This window comes from Vombatus ursinus, unplaced genomic scaffold, assembly GCF_900497805.2.
Source record: "Vombatus ursinus unplaced genomic scaffold, bare-nosed wombat genome assembly UNPS02014769.1, whole genome shotgun sequence".
NCBI lineage: Eukaryota > Metazoa > Chordata > Mammalia > Diprotodontia > Vombatidae > Vombatus > Vombatus ursinus.
In genome coordinates, this window is record NW_020954547.1 from 2,581,915 (window position 1) to 2,604,842 (window position 22,928).

The 22,928-nt window shown below is 34.8% G+C and overlaps 1 protein-coding gene across 2 annotated transcripts in view; it reads right to left on the reverse strand.

Moving 5' to 3' along the window:
* The window catches only part of ABCD3 (ATP binding cassette subfamily D member 3), an 87,206-nt gene that overhangs the window by 23,770 nt on the left and 40,508 nt on the right, over positions 1-22,928 (reverse strand). For both annotated transcript variants that reach the window (XM_027862609.1, XM_027862608.1), the window contains exons 4-8: positions 19,932-20,020; positions 12,230-12,299; positions 3,249-3,346; positions 2,707-2,830; positions 217-273 (exon numbers count right to left, since the gene is read on the reverse strand). In XM_027862609.1, the coding sequence (XP_027718410.1) occupies positions 217-273; positions 2,707-2,830; positions 3,249-3,346; positions 12,230-12,299; positions 19,932-20,020 (438 nt within the window). The remainder of the gene's footprint in view (positions 1-216; positions 274-2,706; positions 2,831-3,248; positions 3,347-12,229; positions 12,300-19,931; positions 20,021-22,928) is intronic.

Genomic DNA, 22,928 nt, shown 5'->3' on the forward strand with positions numbered 1-22,928 from the left:
CTTACTAACTTATAAACACTCAACTGTGAACACATATTTGACTCCTAGTCTTGTGGCATTAAAAATTAACATAGCTACTATTAGGATTCTACCCCTACTATGTTACAATCCCTGGGTGCAATCCAGGTACTCTGAAATGTACATTCATTTATTCAGACCACTAAGGAATCTATAATAAAATACTATAAGTAATATTAGGTTACAATTCAAACTTACCTGAGCTCCAATTGCACTTGTTAACTTGAAGATATACAAAACTATATCTAAAAATGGCTGTAAAACAAAAATTATCATTAGAACTCATTATCTGGATCAGTAGCTGAATAACTGAGAAAACATTTACTTATGTTTAGTATTCAATGTGAAACTGACAACATGTACAGCAATCTAACAGGTATAAATCTATAATAAGGTTCATTAAAGACTGAAGAAAGGGTTAACATTCACTAACAGGAAAAAAAAGGCACGTTTATTATTTTTATTCTGAGGAACAACAATTTAATAGATTAATAAGACCAAATGGGTGGAAATGATTTAGTCTAGGAATCTGTAGTCCTGAATTCCAGTCCTCGTTCTTGCCACTTTGAAGCAAGTTATTTGCCTCAGTTTTATTGGAAAAAATTCTAGGACATACTACTAAGGTCTAGATTGTATTATGAAAATGATAGTTAGCTAATATCCATAAAAGTGATACCAAAGAATCAGTATGGCCTGTGCTATACTGGACTTATCTCTTTTTCTGACAGTTACTAGATTGGTAGATCAAGGAACTATAGATAGTTTACCTACATTTTAGCCTGGTATTGGTAGTATCTGACAGTCTCTCATAAGGACAAGTTGGAGAGATGTGAGCTAGATAAAAGAATAGTTAGGTGGATTCAGAAGTGGCTGAATGACCAGATGGACATATGGTCAATGTGAAAGGCAATCTTTCACAGACTGTCCCAGTGACCTCTACCTTTACCTCAACAGCTTGACTGTAAGCTGTTGAATATTTTTATCAATGACTTTCATAAAGGCATAGGTGGTATACTTATTAAATGACAGAAGTGGGATTCAAATATATCTTTACAAAACTGGGCACTGGGCTGAATATAAAATGATTAAATTTAGTAAGGATAAATGTAGAATCTTACACTAAGGTTCGAACAATCAACTTCACAAGTACAAGACGGAAGAAGGATGGCAAGATATCAGTTCATCTGGGAAAGACTTGGGGGTTTTGGTGGACTACAAGCTCAATACAAGTCAAAAGTGAAATGTCAACCAAAAAAAGCTAATGGAAAATTTTAATACATTAAGAGAGGCACAATGCCCAGAAAGAGAGAAGGAAGAGTCCCACTGCACTCAACCCTGGTCAGACAAATTGGAAAAGGATGTAAATAAGCTAGATGGTATACAGAAATAAGCAACCGGGATGGGGAAACATTTTAAAATCATGTGATATGATTTTGAAAATTATAATGAACTGTGGATACTTAATTTGAGGAGAAATTATATAAGGATATGATAGCTAACTTTAAGTATTTGAAGGGATGTCACAGAAGAGGAGTTAAGACTTATTCTGCTTTCTCATACATAACCAAAAAAAAAAAAATACATGTGACTATATTAGTCAATCTGCTAAAAGTTATTCCCAACAATAATCTAAGTTGTGACAAATGTTTAAAGAATAAACAAGGACATATAAAGACAGTCAATAATACATATTACATACATACATGAACTATATCAGAATACACGTGGTCAGAGGAGGCAAGGGTGAATTATTAGTGTAAGGGAGAATTATTAGTGTATTCTAATACTACAATTTGAAGTCAGTTCAAGAAAGGTTTTGGAGGAGATAAATCCTGAGCAGAGTTTGGCAAAGAGATGTATTCCTAACAAAGGGAATATGGTTTAAAGAGAGATCTGGAGAGAAAGTAGAGCATAGGTAATTACAAACCAGCTTTTAAATTATTCAGAGAGGTGGCAGACTAGGACTAGATGGAAGATGAGTGAGGACAGGTCACTTAGATGAGATTAAGTTGTATAATAAGTGGTAGAGGGTTTTGAAGCCCATCTTTTATTAGATGTAGAGTTAGTTATTATTGCATAATTAAGAGGAGAATTGTGTAGTTATTACTTATCAATTGATAATTAAACAATATTTTAACAAATATAATTTTTACCATTAAATGAAAGATAGAAAATTAGACTAAAGAGAAAGTGGATCCAGTAAAGAAACTACTGCATTAATTTAATTATGAGGCAACTGAGTCCTAAACTTGCATTGAAGCTATAGGAATGAAACTAAGAAAGCTGGCAAACAGAAGTGAATATAGCTAATACATAATCTTTTATGGAAAGCATATAATTTCAAGAACTTAAATTTCAAAATTTTAACAGTTTTGAAAACTGCTTCCAAAAATTTAAGTTATGAATTAAACTGGAAGGTAAATATCTATAAGAAGCAAAAGTACTTTAGATATGTGTGCCAAAAAACCTTCTTTGAAAATGGTGTTTTTAAAAAACAAAATAAAAGGATTAAACGCTAGTTCAAATTTTAATTTAAAACTCCTCATACAGTGATTTCATCTTACTACAAATATGTCACATAAAAACATTTACATACTAATCTGCTGCTGGTAGAACATTAAATTCTCTAAGAACTATATAGTTCAGCAACAGAAATTACAAAGTTTAAAATTTATTTCAGAATCTTACCTTACTAAGATTTGAGTAGAGATCAACTACACTGTTACAAAACTTTTCCACATCCTGTGTAAGCAGTTGGTCTGGATTAGCTATTCTGTTATCCAGATTTCCCATTTTATAATAAGTGAAAGCTCTGAAACAACAGGAAGACAAAAAGACTTAACAAAAATGAAAAAGCAAAAAAAAATTTTTTTCCCCCAAACTCGAATATAACCAAAGAAAAACAAAATGCTGGAACTTGAGAAGGCCTTGAAGATTATCTCATCCAATCCATTCATTTTACAGATAAGGAAAACTGAGACCAAGAAAGGTGAACTAACTTGACCAAGGTCACACAGCTGTACAGTGGCAGGTTAGATGTAGCACTGGAGTCTCTTGACTCTTGGTACAATGTTAATGCAATGTAGTGTTCTACATAATTCTGTTTCTGAGAACATTTTTCTTGAAAAATATAATAATAAAAATAAATCTCAATTGATATGAATTAGACATAACTGTTTAATTTAATTGCATGGTAGCTTAAAATAAGAGAAAAATAGATTATCACTTACTGGAGATATTCCTCATAGAGGTATTTAGTGAGTCTTACTCGGAAGCACAGCTTAAGTTCATTTAACCCAAACTTCAAAAAGTTATTCACCAAAGAGATCTAAAACAAAAACACAATCCATTAGTTCTGTTTCATTTCTGATTATTAAACATAACTAGATCCCTGTTCTTTACTCTGTCTCCAAATCTTAAACTTTTATAATTGGACAGCATATTGAGACATTATTCTAATCAATATAAATCTGTTTTCAAACTTTTCAAATTCAGAATATATAAAAGTATGCGTTTTGTTGGTCGAGATCTAAGATTTCATTAGTGTAGGTGATTTCTGGTAAGTAAATTCCCTCCACCAATGCAGACGGGCAAACTACTCAGCAACTTAAGTACTGTAAGAGTTTTCTGGAGTCCTTAAATGTTAAATGACCTGGGGACAGGTAGGTGGCGCAGTGGATAGAGCACCGGCCCTGGAGTCAGGAGGACCTGAGTTCAAATCCAACCTCAGACACATAACACTTACTAGCTGTGTGACTCTGCAAGTTACTTAACCCAAACTGCCTTGCCAAAAAAAAAAAAAGTTAAATGACTTGTCCACAGTCATACAAGCATTGTGTGTCTAGAAGTAAGTTATGAACCCAGGGCTTCCTCACTCTGATGCCAGTCCTCTTTCTACTATTCCATGCTGCCTTGCTATATAACTTAATTAAATCCAAGGTATAACGCACTAATAAAGAAGTGAAAATGGCCACTAACATGACCTTGTTAGAGTTTACTTAGAACTTTAATATACATTACCACTTTTCAAATACCATATACATCTAGTCCCTTCCTCCATTATAATTTTGTCTCCTATTGCCCTCTTTTACTAGTAAAATAAATATACAAATCTGTCAACTGTTAACCAAGAATTCTCCCGGGTAATTTCCTGTATTATGACTTGAAGGATTTATGATCTTATCAGTGCAGGTAGCTCTCCATACATTTCCATCCAGAGCCCTTTATCCATGCCCTTCCATAAATTCTTCCTAGAGACCAATATATTGTGCTAGAGGCCTTCCCTTGATTCACTTAGAAGCTTTAAGAAACCAATAAAGCATTCGGGCTATTAATCTGTGAATGTATGCCCATTACATGACATTAATATGGCATCACTCGAAGAAATCATAAAATTTTCGAGTTAGAAGGGATCGAAAAATTCAACCCAACCTCTTGATGATGTAACTTCCCCAGTATCATTATGACTACAACCTGGATCTTCTAACTCTCAGGCCAGTGTTTAAAATTTAATTGAACAAAACACTTATTAAGGCTGTATTATGTGCAGGACATATGGGTAAGGGAATAAACATCACTATTGTCTATACTGTAAAGTATCATACCATGCTGTCTTTCCTATATAATTGTAAACTTTATACTTTTTCTGGTAAAAAAAAAATAATACTTATAATATCACTCACTTGTTCTGCTTTTAATGAAATACTATTTTTTCTATTAATCCTGGTGAAGGATTTTTGTTTTTTAAAAACAGAATGGCAAGCGGGAGTGGGTTAAGGATAGATGATTAATAAGGTCTTTTGCACTGTGGAATAAAAAAAGTTTAAGAATCATTTAAATTACTGAAATAAAGTTGAATTGCAAGGGTTAAAAAAAATCATTGTTCCAAAAGATTGCAACTTCATGAAGGTGCCATCATGGAGCAGCATTATTCGACACACAGAATATAAGTGGAATCTCCCTGTAATAGCCATCATAAATATCATCTTGTTTAATATAACAAGGCTGAATCCCTAATAATACTGTTTTGCTGACAAGAATATTAAATCAGTTAAACCAAAGCTTTTCTAACACAGATGTGCTCATAGATATACCTGACTAGTTATTTAACAAAGATGTTGTTTCTGATTCAACAATTATGTCGTGTGTGTGTGTGTGTGTGTGTGTCCACACACATATATATAAAAACAGTACTCAATAAAATCTGATGGAATTTCCCCAAAAACACATCTTACTGGTCTGACCACTTCTCAGTCCTTTGCTGGATTTCCATCCACATCACAACCATTAACTGAGCATGCTGACAAAGCTCTGTCTTGGACCTTCTATATTCTCTCTGTACTCTATCATCTGTTCATCCCTTCACCTTCTGTGGGTTCTATTATTATTTCTATGCAGATGACCTCTGATCTTCATATGCAGCTCCAGACTCTGTCCTAAGCTCCAGGCCTGCATTACCAATTACTTAATGTACATTTTTTTTTAACAATGGTCCAAAGGCATCTGAAACTCAGTGTGTCCAAAGCAGAACTCATCTACACATCTCTGCAACATATTCTTCTTCCAGACTTCCCCAGTACAATCCAAAGGCACCACCACCATTCTAGTCAACCCCAAGTGTGCAATCTCAACTCTTCACCTCGCTTACCCAACAAATTCAATCAACTATCTGATACCGTCATTTCTAGTGCCACAATCTCCAGTTCAATTATTCATCTTTTCCCTCCACTATTGAAATACACCCATCCTCCAAACAGCTATCAAAGTGATATTCCTAAAGTGCGAGCCTGACCAGGTGACCCTCCCCTCTCTACCCTAACTCAACAAACTCCACTAGCTCACTTTTACTTCTAGGATCAATATAAACTGTTTGGCATTAAAGCTCTTCACCAACTAGCATAAATCACTCAGTATGCAAATCTTTGTACACATTCTACAAACTATCCATACTGGCCTACTTGTGGTTCCTCACACATGGTGCTCAATCTCTGTACCTTTGCATTTATGTCCCTATGCCTGGAATGCCCTTCCATCTCACCTCAGAATCCCTGGGTTCCTTAAACACTCAGCTGATCTCTCCAGCAGCTCATCTCCTCCCCCCTAAAATTACTTTGTATCTACTCTGTATCTCATTACACACATCCATGTTGCCTCTCTGATTACAATTTAAGCTCCATTGTCCCCTAAAACCTCAACAAAATGCCTGAATCACAGTGCTTAGTAAATATTTGTTGAATAATTAATTGACTGGCATTAGGGAAGGCATAGAGGGATTCACACATGCCCCAGAACACTTAATATTTCAGTTCTTAAATATAAAGTACATGAAAGGTATTATAGTAAAATGGGAAGGATAAACTGAACCCAAAATGTGGAAAGCCTTGAATATCCAGCTAAATGCTTAGTCCTTATTTTATGGGCAAATGGGAGCCACTGCAGATACTTCTGAGAATTTTAGTTTTATAATCCAACAATGTGCCAATCAGGAAAACTAATGTGGCAGCTATGTGTAGAATCAATTTAAGGATGTAAGGGGTGGGGAAAGAGAAAGTAAAGATAAGGAAGAAATACATGAGGAAAAAATTTAATTGTGGCAGAAGGTGGAATACTAAATCTGAGAAGCAGCAAGTAGGTCAGTATGACTGGACAGCTGAAGCCATAAAAGTAGACAAGATTACCAAGGGAAATAGCATAAAGAAACAGAAAACAAAGCATTAGGGAGTGACTACATTCATAGTCCCGGGGGAGGTAATGGAAAAAGTGAAGAAAACTAAAAAGAAACAAACTGGAAGAAAAGCAGGAGAACATCAAGGAAAAAGAAAAAGAGTTCAAAAAAGAAAGAAATTGGTCAATCATAACAGATGCTGTGTAAGTGTCAAAGAGGAAGACTTCTGAGAAAGAGCCACTAGGTTAGGTCCCATTTTGCCTCAGTTTTCTCTCCCAAAGAATGGCCCTGAGAAGATTTAAAAAAAAAAGTGAGGAGGAGGGGAATGCAACTCAAGGTAAGTGGGATGGAAAAGAGAACCCTACTAGGCATAAATTAGCTCAAGACACTGGGCATGAACAAAATACAATCAAGGGCACTACTGAAAACTGTCAGTGAACTTTGAGAAATCATGGTGAATGAGTAAGGTGCTGTAAAATTGGAGAAAGGCAAACATTACCCTGAATTTTAAAAAAAGCGGGGGGGAGATACTATGAAACAGTGAAACTGATGTAAATTCCTGGTAAAACTCAACATAGATTATTAAAAGAACAATTGGAGAGCATTTAGAAAGTGAAGACGGCATTACTAAAAAACGGAGGAGGTTAAGAACAAGCTCTGAAAGACTAATTTCATTTCCTTTTTTTTAAGTTACTACTACTACTTGACGTGTGGGAGGGACAAAATATATAATTAATAGCTTACATTTTAAAGTTTACAAAACACTTTACACATTACTTTAATCACCTCAACAATTAGATGTTGTGAATAATGTAAGTATTCTTATTTCTATTACACACATAAGTAAAATGAGTCTCAGAGAGGATAAATGACTTGTCCAAGGTCATAAAGTTACTAAATGCCAGAGCCCAGATTTGAAAACAAGTTTTTGAACTTCACATTCACAGCACTCTTTCTACTATATTTTACTTGATTTCAGCGAAACATCTGACAGTCTCACGTAATAATACCACTGAAGACAAGATGGAGAGATGCAGATTGGACAATACTTCAGTTATGCAGGTCAAGAATTTGTTGAGTGACAGTAGAATTAGTCTACCAGAGTGTTTTTTTTTCTTTTGTTCTACTCAACATTTTTGCAATAATAATACTTATAGATGAATTTTGAATATCACAAATATGCATTTTCCATACTCTATTTTAGACTGCAATTCCTTCCATGATTTCTCATCTTGTTATTTTTGTCATTGTTTCTATAAATCCCCTCAGTAGGGACCAATCCAATGAACTGAAGACATTCTACTGTTTCTTTCTGGACTCTGTTCATCTGATTTCTCTCATTCTCAACACATAACTAGGGCCCCCCCTTTTCTAACACGTCCTTGACATTATTTACTCTGTCACTTCTTGAGTGAAAGTCATTACTACTAATATGCTGTAGCCTACTTATATCAAGACACATCTTTCCCTTTTCCCTTTTGCTTGCTTATACATCTGATTATGGGATTATTGTTCTACTTCAGAGACATATACCAGCATCATGAAAACATTGTTGTTCAAGAATGAAGCTGTTTGGGATCAGTGCAAATTCCATCCAATCTCAGTTAGAACTCTATTTGTGAGCTAGTCCTTGGCCCAATTTATTTGCATCTTCAACCATTCAAGACAAAAAAACTTTTAAGGGAATATCCAATAAGCAGCTCATCTAGCCTCACATCACACAGTCTGGGCTCTTGTGTTTTCATCCACTTTGTTTTTCCATTCTAGATGGTTAAACTGATTGCTAATTATTAGGGATTGTTTCTGAGGATATTCTGTAGTGCTCCCGGGATAAATACAAATATAGTATAATGATGTGAAAAGGAACATTAAGAAAAACTCAATTATGGTAGAAAATCCTTATGTTTAGAATCTACAAAGGTCATGAGATCTGGATAATAGATTCAGAGCTGAAAAGAACTGGATAAAAGATTCAGAGGCCTTTTATGACATTTTATAAACGAATAAACTGAGCCCTTGAGCAGTTCAAGGACAAACTCAAATCCTCCAACTCTGAATCTAATGCTGCTTCTATAATACCAGAGTAATACAGAACCAGACTTCTTGAGAAATCAATGACACATTTTACTTCCTACCTTCCTGACACAGCCAGCACAATGGTGGAAGGGGCTCAACCTTTTTAAAAAGCTAACAGTTTTAAGTTCTTCCACTCATGCACCAACTCAATGGTCATCAGACAAAGATTACATATCAAGAACAGCAATAGGTAAATTAATGATCATAGATAGTCCAAGAATTATGTAGTTCTACCTCTTTTTATCTGCTTCTCCACTGTGGAGACAGAAAGGGACCACACAGAATGAAAGGCAATTCTGCCTTTTTGTCTATTTTGTGGCTTATCATGACCCCAAAATATTCATGACCAGAGGGTCGACCCTCTGGTGATAAGCATCATTGTAATTTCCTGCCGTACTCTTGGTACAGAAAAGTTTGTCATATAGTCCATTCTTTAAGTCTTCTCTGGTTTGTGGCAACTTCTAGTTCTTGTGTCCCCAGGGAGAACCCAGAATTACCTCCATGTCACAATGAGGATCAGAATGTGGAGTAACAATAGCAGAAACTCACATTTACATAGCATTTTAATGTTTACACAGTGCATTTCGCACAAAATACTGGGAGGTGAAGTCATAGATAACAGGTTTAATCAAATTTCTTAATGACACAGCCAGAAAGAAAGCTAACACACTAGATGACAGAACTGAAATCTAAAATTATCCTGACAGAGAATGGAGAACTGAAGCTAACAAGACGAAATTTAACAGGAATGAACATGAAATTTTTACTTGGAATTTAAAACCAAGAAGAGAAAAGAAAAAAAAGAAAAGAAAAGAAAAGAAAAAGTACTGGACAGAAGGCAAGGAACAGGAACAGTTCCAAGTAATTGTGAGGTATGGGACACCAGTGAGTGGATGAAATGGCAGTGGAAAATCAGATCACAAGAACTGAGTTCAAGAACCTGGGAAACCAGAGAATTAGAAGAAGTATCAATATAAAGTGACTAAAGTCAGGATAACTAGCAGGGGTTAAGTTAAAAAGAAACACTGTCAGGTACTTAAGTCACTGAAAAAGTAAATGTCTAAGAGGTTCCTGGAATACGATGGTTAGATTGGGAAACTGGCAGTATAACCAGAGGGCGTAAATTTTTTTAAAATAAAATTTTATTGATATCTTAAGAATCTCTCTTAGTGTCCCTCCCCCACCCCTACGCCATCCCATATAACAAAACATTTTTTAAAGACAAAAAGGAAGATGAGAAAGAAATATCAGCAAAACTGATCAATACATGGAAAAATTCTGAAAATATCTGCTATGATCCATATCCATGGACCTCTCACCTCTCCAAAGGAAGATGTATCTTCTCATATCTCTTCTTTAGAACCATGCTTGTTCTACGTAATTTTGTAACATTCATTTTCAATGGTCTTGTGGTTGTTATTCTTTCCATTTACATTGCTGCAGTTACAGTGTATATTGTTTTCTTGCTTTTGCTTCATTATGCATCAGTTCATGTAGGTCTTTCAAGATTTCTCTTTATTTATCATATTTGTCCTATTTTTCCTGAGTCATACTGCATTACATTCATGTACCATAATTTGTTTTGCCATTCCCCAATCTATAGACATCTACTTTGCAACCACCAAAAAAAAAGTTACTTATAATTATTTTAGTGTAGATGGGAGCAATCTTCTTATCAATGACCTCCTTGTGGTGCCTAGTAAGAGAACTTCTCAGTCAAAGTCTACAAACATTTTAGTCATTTTATTTACAAAATATTTGTGATCCATAGCTCCACTAACAATGTATTTGTGTGTTCATCTTCAGAGGCATTAATTTCAAAAGATGACCCTACTCCTCAGATTTGTATTCAACATTTATTAAGCACCATGCTAAGTGCTAAAGCCTACACAAAGATTAAAAACAGAGTCCTGGACTTAAAGGAATTTATGATATAGTACAAGACATACATGAGAAACCCAAGCAAGATAAAATAGAATATAAACTCATAAAAATGACATCCAAAAAGAAAGAAATAATTTCTAGTTAGGGGAAAAAGGAAAATGTCATGGAGAAGGCAGTATTTAAGCTGCACATTGAAATATGGGTACAGCATCAACAGATGAAGATGGGCAGCAAAATATAATTTTCCTACTCATTTTCATTACAAATTCTGAGATGTGGTTCAGAGAGGATACAGAGAAAGAAGTGGAAAAAGCAGACAGCAAAGACATAGCAAAATATGTCTCATTAAGCCCCCACATTTCTCTTGCCACAGTAGCTGACTACAATGCGGTAGTTGTAATACAATGTGAACCACAGTAGAATGCTGAAAAGTTTTTCCAGTAACCAAAAAAGATGACAGAAGAATCCTACAATATTTCCAATATAGCTATCTGCAACCCTGACACAAGAGGACAATTTAACATACTTTAAAGTGGAACTCCCCAAGGAAAATCTCAGTATCTCACTTAAGTTTAACTTAAGTTCATTCCTATTCTATCAATTACCCTAAAGTAAAACTCCATATATCAGGTTATTATGTTATTAGGGGATAACTGTATATACTTTCTGGATCTCAAGAAAATTCTGTTTTCTACTACATAACCCCCCCCAAAAAGGTATAAATTCTAAATATTAATCTTCTGGCTGAGCCTTCACCCTGAGATTAATAATGTCTACATCAGGGGTGGAGAACCTGCAACCTCGAGGCCACATGTGGCCCTTTAGGTCCTCAAGTGCAGCCCTTTGACTGAATCCAAACTTTACACAACAAATCTCCTTAATAAAAGGACTTGTTCTGCAAAACTTGGACTCAAGTCAAAATGTGGCGCCTGAGGACCTAGAAGGCCACATGTGGCCTCGAGGCCACAGGTTTCCCACCCCTGGTCCATACTTATTCAACTTTTAAAATAATGGTTTAAAAGATTATTTTCCCATTTACTTTTCAATCCCCACCAATTTTTGCTAAATCTAGGTTTCCAACAATTTAAAACTCTACTTTAAAACAGATACTCTATAGGCAGTCTCTTCTTTTACCCTCAGTTGAATGTTAAAATCCCCACAGTGCAAAAAGTCACTAAATAAAAACTAAAGGAGCCAGAAAAAATATTTGGCAAGTCTAGTACCCAAAACATTCCGGTTATATTTTATTCAAGTAGTTAAATAAAATTGGACCACAAATTCCAATTGAGTCTTCTATAAAAACTAATCAACTTTGAGATTTGTATGTATTATAGGACATAGTTGGCTACACTAAATAAAAAGTACCAGTTTGAAGGCTCTATCCTTTATGTACAAGGAAATGAAACTGAAGCATAAGTTGTACTGGAAGGATTACAATTTTCCTGGCTAAGATAACAAAAACTGTAATTCTTTTTGAGATGAAAATTCAGGCTGTAAGTCTGATTAGGTTTTAAAAGTTCTATTTATAATAAATCATTTTTAAAATATATGCACAAACCTGATTTTTTTTAAAAGAAGTACACTTACGAGAGGCATGGCAGCGATGAAGTTGAACAAATACCGCTTGAAATCTTTTCTGCTGCGACCAATGATACCACTGCAAACCACCACATGCAGAGTGTTAGTTGCAAATGAAGCAAATCATCATAGTAAGCAGTCTCTGTACATTGTTTAATTTACTTTGGGGAATTTTAAATTATCCAAAGAATCCATAAGTAAAAAGATGTGAAAACATTTTCTTTAAAACAAAAACAAAAAAAAAAAACAAAAAAAACCTGGTCACAATTTTTGATGTCGACATTTTATTCAAACAGTTGAGATAGTTCCTCACTAAAGGGCTTTTAACCTGGGGGGAAAACAACTATAATAACAACAATAAAAATAGCGTTCATATAGTGCTTTAAGGTTTGCAAAGCTTTAGAAATATCTCATTTGATCTTCACAACAACTCTGTAAAGCAGGTGCTATTATTATCACCAATTTACAGATAAGGAAACTGAGGCACAGATTAAGTGACCTGCTCAGGGTTACACAGCTAGTAAGTGACTGAAGCAGTATGTGAACTCAGGCCTTCCTGACTCCAAGTCCAAAGTTCTATCCAATGTGCTACCTGGCTGCCTGTGTAACAAGAGTGACAACCAGTTATTCCCGACTTCTACTGGACAATGTACAGAAAGAAATAAGCTACTTTAAGAAGGATTCGAAGAGAAAAATGTATCATATCAAGTTGTTAAGGACAGGAATAGACTACTAAGTGACAAAAGAAAACTGTTTTTATGGAGATTTTTTTTTAATATGGATTTTCATCTACCTGGATGAAAAACAGTAAAATGAATTTTAGATTAAGTACCAGCATAATGTCTCTTCCACTTCAATGAGTCAAAGAAGTGGGAGAATTTTAGAATTAAAGAATTCATTCAGTGTGATATCTAAGAACCTTATTACCTAAGAAAAAATTATAGTTTATATCTTCTCAGTCAGCACGTAGCTTCCTTAGGCATTGAAAGCTATAAGGCGTAGCTTCCTTAGGAATTGAAAGCTATGAAATTGTCAAAAATTATCAAAATTATCAAAACCTTTGTGAAAACAAAGTAACCAGGAAAAATGATAGTACTAAGAGGATTAATAGGAATCCTTAGTTTAAAAATGTTTATCATCTAGAATCATCTATAAATTATATCAGAAGCTAAATATTTGAGACTAATGTTAAAATTAAAGACTAAATTTTAAAATAGCTCCTCAAATAGTAAAATGTAAAAATATAAATACATTGACTGTGATGAAAGCCAATAAAATAAATAAGAATACAATGTTATTTACATTAATAAAAACATTAGAAACATGAAACACTGAAGACAACAAAAAGCTTAACAATTTTGGCTGGAATTTATGTAAAGCAAAGTGCCTTAGTGATGCTCAAGCTGTGAAACACACATTATTATAAAATATAATAAATGCATGCTTTTTTTTTTTTAGCAATGGTTTACCATTGGAGTGGCAGCTATAAACTTTACAAAGTGTTTCTTGAATAATATCTTATTTCTGCTTATAATTCCACTGAAAAAGAAAAAATAATTGCTTTAATTTTTTAAAAATCCTACAGGTGTTCTAATAATCATTTTTAAAGTGTTAGTTTCATTTCATATAATATCAAACTCTTTTAATGTGTTGCTGCTGAACTTTTGTTTTCCTTCTTTCTTATTTTTTATTATAAAAATTGCTCTCTGGAAGAGGAAGGGATGGAAAATGTAGGTGATGTAAAAACAAATTATACCAACAAAAATTAATTTTAAAACAAAAGTTTCCCAGTGTATTTATTTGTAAAATGCCCCATTAAAAAACTGCGACTTAAATGATTGGAAATTTCAGAAGCAGTAGAGAACTCAGGATTTTTTCTGTAATTTGAAAAGAATAACAATTTATTTCTTTGAAAAGGATTCTTCCTAAGTTACCAGATTTACCCATAATGCAAAAGCATTAGCAAGCTGTTGACAAAGAAACCGAAAGATGTAAACAAGGAATTATCAAGAACCATGTCAAGTTCCTTTTAGAGTATTTTCTTTGACATTTATGTCCAGCAATTTAATCTTCTCTGAGAGAGGCCAAAAAAAAAAAATCACTAAAAGTATTTGAACTGCTGTTTAAAATAGCAGGTAAACTTAGCTTTCTACATTTTTTCACTAAACAATTTACTGTTCAATGATCTAAATTCTCAGGTTTTTAAAACTTGTAATGTTAAATGAAACCAAAATTCTGAAGTGTCAGAAGCCAAAAATTTGTAGCTTTTGATAGCTATGATTTGAAAAACTTAAGTGAATTCAAAATGACTATTACAAGAATTCACAGAAAAGTGTCACTAAATCCTTTTTAAAAACTCATCTGAAATCTGATCTCATCTGATATCTAACATCTACAACAGGGGTCCCAAAAAAATCATTAACTCTTTAATGATCTTTAAGTCTGACCTAGTTTATCTGCAAGCCAATAACTGATACCCCATTTCCCTTCTTAATCAGTAACTTGTAGAACTGGCAGAGCAGTACCTGGTACTGTGGTTCAAACTAAGGACTTAGTTCACATATATTATGTTTTTACAGGCTCACTGCCACCAAAAAGGAAGGAACTGAAACCCAGAAGACCCTGAAATAAAAACTTAATGACAAATGTAAGTAACTATCGCCTCCTGAGAATCTTGCCAACTCCAACATAATCTGCCAAGACATATGCAAAGAGATGCCCTAGTCTTTAGCAGTACAGGTGGAAGAGGTTAACTGGGAATCAGAAGACCTGAGTTCTAGTACCATATCTATTACTAACAAGCTGTGTAACTTCTGCCAAATGATTTAATTAATCCTCAGCGCCTTTGTTTCTTTATCTGTAAAAATGAAGGGGCTAGATTAGATTATCTTTTAAGGTTATTCTAGCTACAAAACTGTATGATTCCACGCTAATGGGAATGAAGTCAAAAGTAAATAAAGCTAGGGTTAGATCTGAAGAAATATGTTAATTATTTTAGAAGAAAGCATTTTACATATTTAACAAAGAGCAAGAAAAGGAAGAAATAGGAGGGCAATGAAAGGAAGGGTAAGAAAATAACAATATAATTCAGTTTAAGCAATACAAGTATGATTCAGGATATAAATATCTGAAGGAAGGTGAGTATAACTATGTATACAACAAAGCTGGGGGAAAAAAACCAGTCTGTAAGTAGGAGTTGAACAAGGTGATAATCTAAGGTACCAACATAAAGCTGGTAAATACTAAACTCTCACTCTTGGTTTTATATAACCTAGTGTAATAATACCTCTGTACAAGTAATACTTCTATCTATGTGTAGCATATCAAATGTGCAAGAAAACAAGATGTGGACGGACACCTATGAACCTTGAGGAATAGGATGAGCTAAAGATTAGCACCAGGATTTCGACCTGTACTGGTACAAGTGCCATATCCTGGAAGATGCACACTCTTCCATCCTCACCCTCTAGGACAAGGTCTATTAATTAACAAGCTATGTCACCTATGCCAAATAACTTAACTTTCTTCATCTGAAAAATGATCTTCAATATGCCCAATAACCACAGCTAAGCTAGTTTCCAACTCATCCTCTTCATAAAGCCAGGAGGCCAAGTGGCTAGGAAAAATCACTAACAAAACTATGTTTAATCATTTCTCCTCTCCTCAGTTTACCTTTGAAGACTAACCAGATTTATCTTAAAATCCAGGCTTATGGATAATAAAATTTCAGGGGCCTCCTTGATCATCAGCAGTCAAACAAAACCAGAAATTTTTAAAAATTCTTCTATCTACTTCCTGATGTCTACAATTCCTTGGAAAATTGACAAAATATTTTCAACACAAATGGAAACAAAGGCTTAAATTCCAATTCCTACTTGAGGTAAACAATCAACAAGTATAAAATCAAAAACTGTTATTCTAATTTTGAATTTTGGTAAAATGGAGTTTATGGGCACCCAAAGTAAGGAAGTAGGGGTAGAGGAGAGGAGAAGGAAGGAAAATAGGACAAAGAAGAAGAAGATGAGGAAGCACAATAAGGCTTTATTTATCTTGAACTGTGTGTGTCAAAATAGAAGATCTGAACAAACACACACGCACATTAACAGATATTTTTACTAGCTTATATTTATAAAGTGCTTTATGAACTTTCACATTTCACATACACAGATAACAGTTAACTCCTGTTATTTATACAGCTCTTTAAGGTTTGCAAATCACTTTACATGAACACATTCTGTGAGGTAGGTCCTATTGCCACCCTCATTTTACAGAAAAGAAGACTGAGGCTCACAAAAGTGAGATGAAGCTGCAAAGGGTCACACACTAAGTGTCAAAGGAAGGATCTGAATAAAGGTCTCAACTCCAGATCCAGCACTCTGTCCTTAGGTCACACTCCCCATTTCATAGACCATATATCACAGATGCAGAGCTAAAAATTCGCCCACAAGTGATCTGGTCTGACCCTTTCCTTCAACAGATGAGATAACTGAGACTCAGTAAGGGGATATGACTTTTTTCAGGGTCATAAGGATTACATAGCAGAGGCAGAATATGAACTCAAGTCCTCTGACTCCAAATGCAAGATTCCTTACATTGCACTGTGCTGCCTCAGTACGGCAAGGAAATGGAGACTCCCAGAAATTAAAGGACTTATCCCAGGTCACATAATTATTAAGCAGTGGAGCAGAGACTTGGAATCAGGTTTCAGGTCCAATGCTCTTTTAATTAAAAGTATGCTGTTTCTCACAGGGCCAAGGAGGAACACTGTGATGCATATCAACACTGCTTCCTGAAACGTATGAAGTGTATGAACAAGGTCTGAAAGAGCTTCATTCCCATATGATGATTCTTTAATTGAGATATCATTGCATTAGAAAGGAACAAGATGCAAAGATATTTAGGAAGTAGAAAATGATAGAAATTTATGAGAGAATAGTTCACAGTCCCAGTAAATAAAGAACTGGTAAACATTTAACTTTTCTGCAATTTTTATCACATCCTGCAAACTCATTTAGCACATTACTATAAATATGTAATTCTATAAAAATATAAGATAATTCTGCATAGGAAGCACTGTAATTCAGCTGTGTATGGGTGGTTCCCCTTTGTAGCTTTTGCAACACATTACTGAAAACCACACGGTCAAGTGGATTCCAAAGAACAATGTTGAATCAAGGGTTGCATTGTCTAAAGACAAGAGTATCAAATATGCTAAATATTTGAGAAATAATGTCATAAAAGCAAAGACACAACCATAAAAATCTATAATAATTTAAAACAGAGAAATAGTCTCCAGGTCCTATAAAATAAGCATAAATGTGGTCCCATAAAATAAGCATAAATGTCCTGGATATAATAATATGAGGGACCCTAAAAATCATGCAAAAACCACAACTCCATATATCATGAAATTGATCTAGCTAAAACTAAAATGCTAAGTGTAATAAACAATAATTCTATATTACAGGATCACAGCTTTAGAGCTGGAAGGGACCAAAGATCCCTTCATTTTATAGATGAAGAACCTAAGGTCCAGAGAGATTAGGTGACTTGTCTGAGGCATCAGGTGGTGGAGGGGACAGAGTACAGGGCCTAGAGTCAGGAAGCCTTGAGTTAAATCCAGGCTCAGACACCTACTGACTGTGTGACACTGGACAAGTCATTTACCCTTTCTTTCTGCTTCAGTTTCTTCAACCGTAAAATGGGGATAATGATACCACCTATCTCACAGAGGTCATGTGAGGATCAAACGAGACCATACTGGAGCTTAGCCTAAAGCCTAGCACAGGGTAGGCTCTTAATAAAGCTTGTTTCTTCCCAAGGCCACAGAGGTAATAAACATAAACATCACATTTGAACCCAGGTCCTCTTAACTCCAAAGTCAGAACTCTTCCCAATATACTGATCTGCTTGCCTTCATAAAACCTGGAAGGGTTCTTCTGAGGTGATCTAGATAGCCTATGCTAAAATAGTTAAAATAACTGACGCCTTGTACTGTTCTCCATAAGGTTTTCTATAACTTTAAAGAGGCATTTAGAATCATTCCACTGATCTTACAGAGGCACTCAAAGTTGGAATGACAGGACCAACGACTTAAAGCTGGAAGAGATGTCACAGGTCACACCTAATCCAACTACCTCATTTTGAACATGAAGAAACAGAAGGTCTGAGATGTGACTTGTCTACAGTAAAACAGGTGTGAAATCTGAGCCTGGGAAGCTAGGTCCTGAACACCAAATCCAGCACACAAACCACACCCACATGCAAACATCTCTGAAGATTTCACTAAGGGTTTTGTTCCTAAGATCACAGAACTAGAGAACATAGGGGCGGCCGCACAGGCCACTTGCTCCAATCTCCATTTTCTGAGAAACGAGAAAACTGAGGCGCCAGCATGTCAAGTGATATGAACACACAAGTTGAAATCAGAGCCCAGGTCCTCTGACCTTGGTTACTGTTCTTTCTATCGCACTATCCTGCAAGATTCAGGGCATGGGTCTCTGCGAACTGGTCCTTTTGTTTATGGTCTCTTCTCTGATTTTCCCCCTTTTCCCCCGTCTCAAAATCATGGGCAGGTTTGAAGAGGAAAGCGTAAAAGATCAGGCTGAGGGAGGATGGAAGAGGGGAGGGCAGATGAAGAAAGGGAGAGAAGTTAAAGAAGTGGTAATTACAGTCTTGGTGAAAATTGCATGCATGGGCTGACTGCATAAATATGTACCCTGTGGTTTCTGAATGTTTTTAAAACTTTGTTTCAGTACTGGCAGATAGTCAGTTCTTTCTCCCCATTCCTGTTATGTCTCAAGACAAACAGTATAGATCTCTACTAAAGAAACTAATGAGGTAGCAAATGCAAAGATAAGTGATATATAAATGCTAGATACCAATCAACAAGCAGGGCAGAAAATTGCAACATTTCATAAAGCATGGACTGCTTGGAACGAGTTTCAGGAAAAATAAATTAATAGTCTACCTTTTGAGTAAAAGTAATATGAATAATCATACTATTTAAAAAAAAAAAAGCAATGTTGATTTCCTCCCTACTCAAAGGAAGGCCGAAAAAATGAACAATTTTGGCATCCCCATCTCCCACCAAATTTCCCAAGATACACATAAAGTATATGAGAGGGAAAAAAATGTTTTCATTTCAAAACCTCTGGCATAGCTTTCAATCTAAGATTTCAGTAAATATGATTGTTGTGAATATTTTTATTAGTAAAAAGAACATAAAAAATTAACCCCCAAAACTACTGGACATTTAAAGCTAGGATAGTCTAAAAGCAGACCACTGAAGAAGGAAAAAAATTCTTAACTTACAAGAAAATCAATACAAAAACTTTTTAGGACACTTCAATTTTTAACTTCTAAGCTAAAACTCTAATTCAAAATGGTCTCAAAGTTTCAAATCCAATACACTTCAATATGCAGAAAAAGAATAAAGAAAATATATTAAAAGTGTTAGGTTCAAGATGCTTAGTGGTTTACTTTTTTCTAGTGATAACCTCTAAGGATTATTTGCTTCCTGATGGAATATATGGGAAATTTTTAAATGTTTTATTTATAATTGCCTAATCAACTGTAAATATTCAGGTTGATGATTTACATATCACTTTAGAGTTAAATTAGTAGTAATTTAGATTCTCTCTTGATAATACTATAAATTTGAATGGGTGGCAAAGTAATTTGGACATAATAGAAGTGAATGGAAAAATACCTTTCAATGAGTGTCCCATTTTGAATCATCCAAACATCACAATATGTGCGAGAAACCAGCATAACAGCAATAAGTATCAAGTAACCTGTCTAGAAAAAAATACATACAACAAATTAAACAATGCTTAAAAACCCTAAGCAGTTAAATAATCCTGAGCTTTGTTTTCCTTTTATCATAAGAATACATAACCCATTTTAAAAAAATCAATGCTACAACTGGCAACAAATACCATTATTGTACAAACCCAAACATCTACCTGCTTCAACTTACCTTATGGCTGACATTTTTTTCCAAGATGGAATTTATATAACGTCTGCTAATGGTAGCACTTTTACAATGGAACAATGATAATAATTCTGCTAGTAAAATATTCTTCTTTACATTAAATTTCATTTCTTCAATCAATGAATAACTGCCTTTCCTCTACACCCAACCCCCAACACAAGATTCAACAACCAAGAAGTAGTGAGTATATCAGTATTCACCCAACACTATTAATAGGTATCTCATTAGAGCTGCAGTTACTATACTTGAAGAATTCACCTTAAGTGGGGAACAAACAATGGAAAAACCATACTGTTGTATGGCAGAACGAGTGCTGAATCGGAAGTCAAGACATTTGGTTTCTAAATCCCAGAGCTGGTTATTAACCAGTCCTATGGCTTTGGGCAAATTAACTTCCTTCTTGAGCTGTGGTTTCTTCAACTGTCAAAGTATTTGGTTCAACTAGACAATCTCTAACATTCTTTCCCATTTCATCATTCTATTATATTATAGCATTCTATTCTACATACCATTCTGTAGATACCCTATTTTATTCTATATTTATCATTCTATTAGATACATTATATTTTCATTTTAATATAATTCCATATTATGTTATTTTTAATCCTAAGATTTTACATAATTTAGAGCTAAAATTATATGGTATAAACTCTAAGTGCTCTTAAGAAAACAAAGAAGGAAGAGATCAATGTGGACAAAAACAAGCTGGTTTGTGTTTTGTTTTTTTGTTGTTTTTTTTTTAACTTTCTATAAAAGGTAAAACTTGAAAAGGACCTTAAAAGGGCAGCTAGGTGGTGCAGTAGCTAGAGTGCCAGGTCTAAGCCGGCCTCAGATACTTACTAGCTGGGTGAACCTGGGCAAGTCACTTAACCATATTTGATTCAGTTTCCTCATCTATAAAATGAGATGGAGAAGGAAATGGCAAACCCACTCCAGTATCTTTGCCAAGACAACCCCAAACGGGGTCACAAAGAGCTGGACACAACCATGACTGAAATGACTGAACAACAACAACAACAAAAGGATCTTAAAGGATAGGCAGGATCTGAATTGGCTGAGAAGCAGCAGTAAGGCATTATAAGGGAACATCACTGAATAAAAGAATGGAGACAAGAATGAGCACTACAGACTATCTGATCACGGGCAAATTAGATAGTTTCTCTGAGTAACAGATTCCTCATCTACAAAATGGTTATAATAAACATAGCATACATTTTGCAGGATTTGGGGGAGGGGGTAATGGAGGGTGAGGGAAAGTCTCTGTAAATCTTAAGGCACTATTTAAATGTGAGCAGTTGTTATGAAATCATGAAAGGTTTATTATAATTAGAGATAATGCCAGAATTCTCCACCAATTACTGTCAGCTGAAAGTATACATTTGGAAGACATTAACAGAGAAGAGAGAGATGAAGCCATGAAAGTGGGTACGCTTTGCAGTAATTTTTACGGAAGCAAAGAACTGGAAATAAAGTAGATGTCCATTAAGTGGAGAATCGATAATAAGATTATAGTATGTAAATGTAACAGAATATCACAGCTTGACCTTTCAATCCCCTCAAACTCCAAGAAAAAGCAAATACATGTTAATTATGGGAAGAATGTTCTCCCAAGGTCTAGGCTGCTCAAAAAGAAGTTATCCTGTACAAAGACATCATTATATATATACATATGGAGAGCGCCATCAGTAGTTTTTCCAGTATTATGTAGTATTAACATCATTTCAACCTTAGTTAACATTTGAATTAAGCAAGTCCAAACCTTGATCCCTCTTGCAGTGGGTTAAAAAGTATCCTAGACAAAGGAACATACTATCTTGGGAGTGAACTCCTTAAGGGTTTGGGCCTTGCAGTTCCCTACCAATTCATCTTTATTCATTGACATGGAAACTATATATATATCTGCTGCCACTTAATTAGGAACATACAGTTGAACTGTACTATATAGTTTTGGAATATATATCTATAGATTTAAAGAGCTCCATCCCTCTTTCAAATGCCTTTTTAAGGGCATATGTTAAAGACTGAAGACATGGTAATCAGAAAACATTGCCAACATCTAACACCTTGTTAATAAAGGGGATGGATAAATCCCATAGCTAATATAACAAAACCCCTCTAGATCTTAACCTTGAGTCTGTGAACATTTTTTTACTTTCTAACTGTATTTTAATATATTTTCTTTTGTAATCTGATTTTTAAAAAAATTTGTGCATTTAAAAATATTAATTTGAGATTTGTTAAAGAGGTCCATGAACAGAAAAGGTTAAGAACTACTGCTCTAGATAAACCATCCAGGATAAACTAAATGTGTGTTCAAAATATTATTTTCTCGTTTTGGACCACAGGTTCCTAGAGAGGAGAAATTATGTTTAATTCTAGCGATAATGAGCAAGGACTCAGGTGACACGAGGGTTTCTAGGCTGAACTATGTTACTACCTTGCTGTGTGTCTTGAACAAGTCATTTAACTTCTCTGGGACTCAGTTTCTTCATCTGAAAAATAAAAATGTTAGGGCTAATACCTTTATAGTCCCTTTCAAGTTATAAAGGTGTCTTAGTCTATGAATCTATGTATTTATATGCACAGTAGATGCAGTTAGGCAGTACAGTAGACAAGAGTGCTGAACCTGGACTCAGGAAGACCCAAATTCAAATCCAGCCTCAGGCACTGACTAGCTGTGTGACCCTGGGCAAGTCACTTCACCTCTGTTTG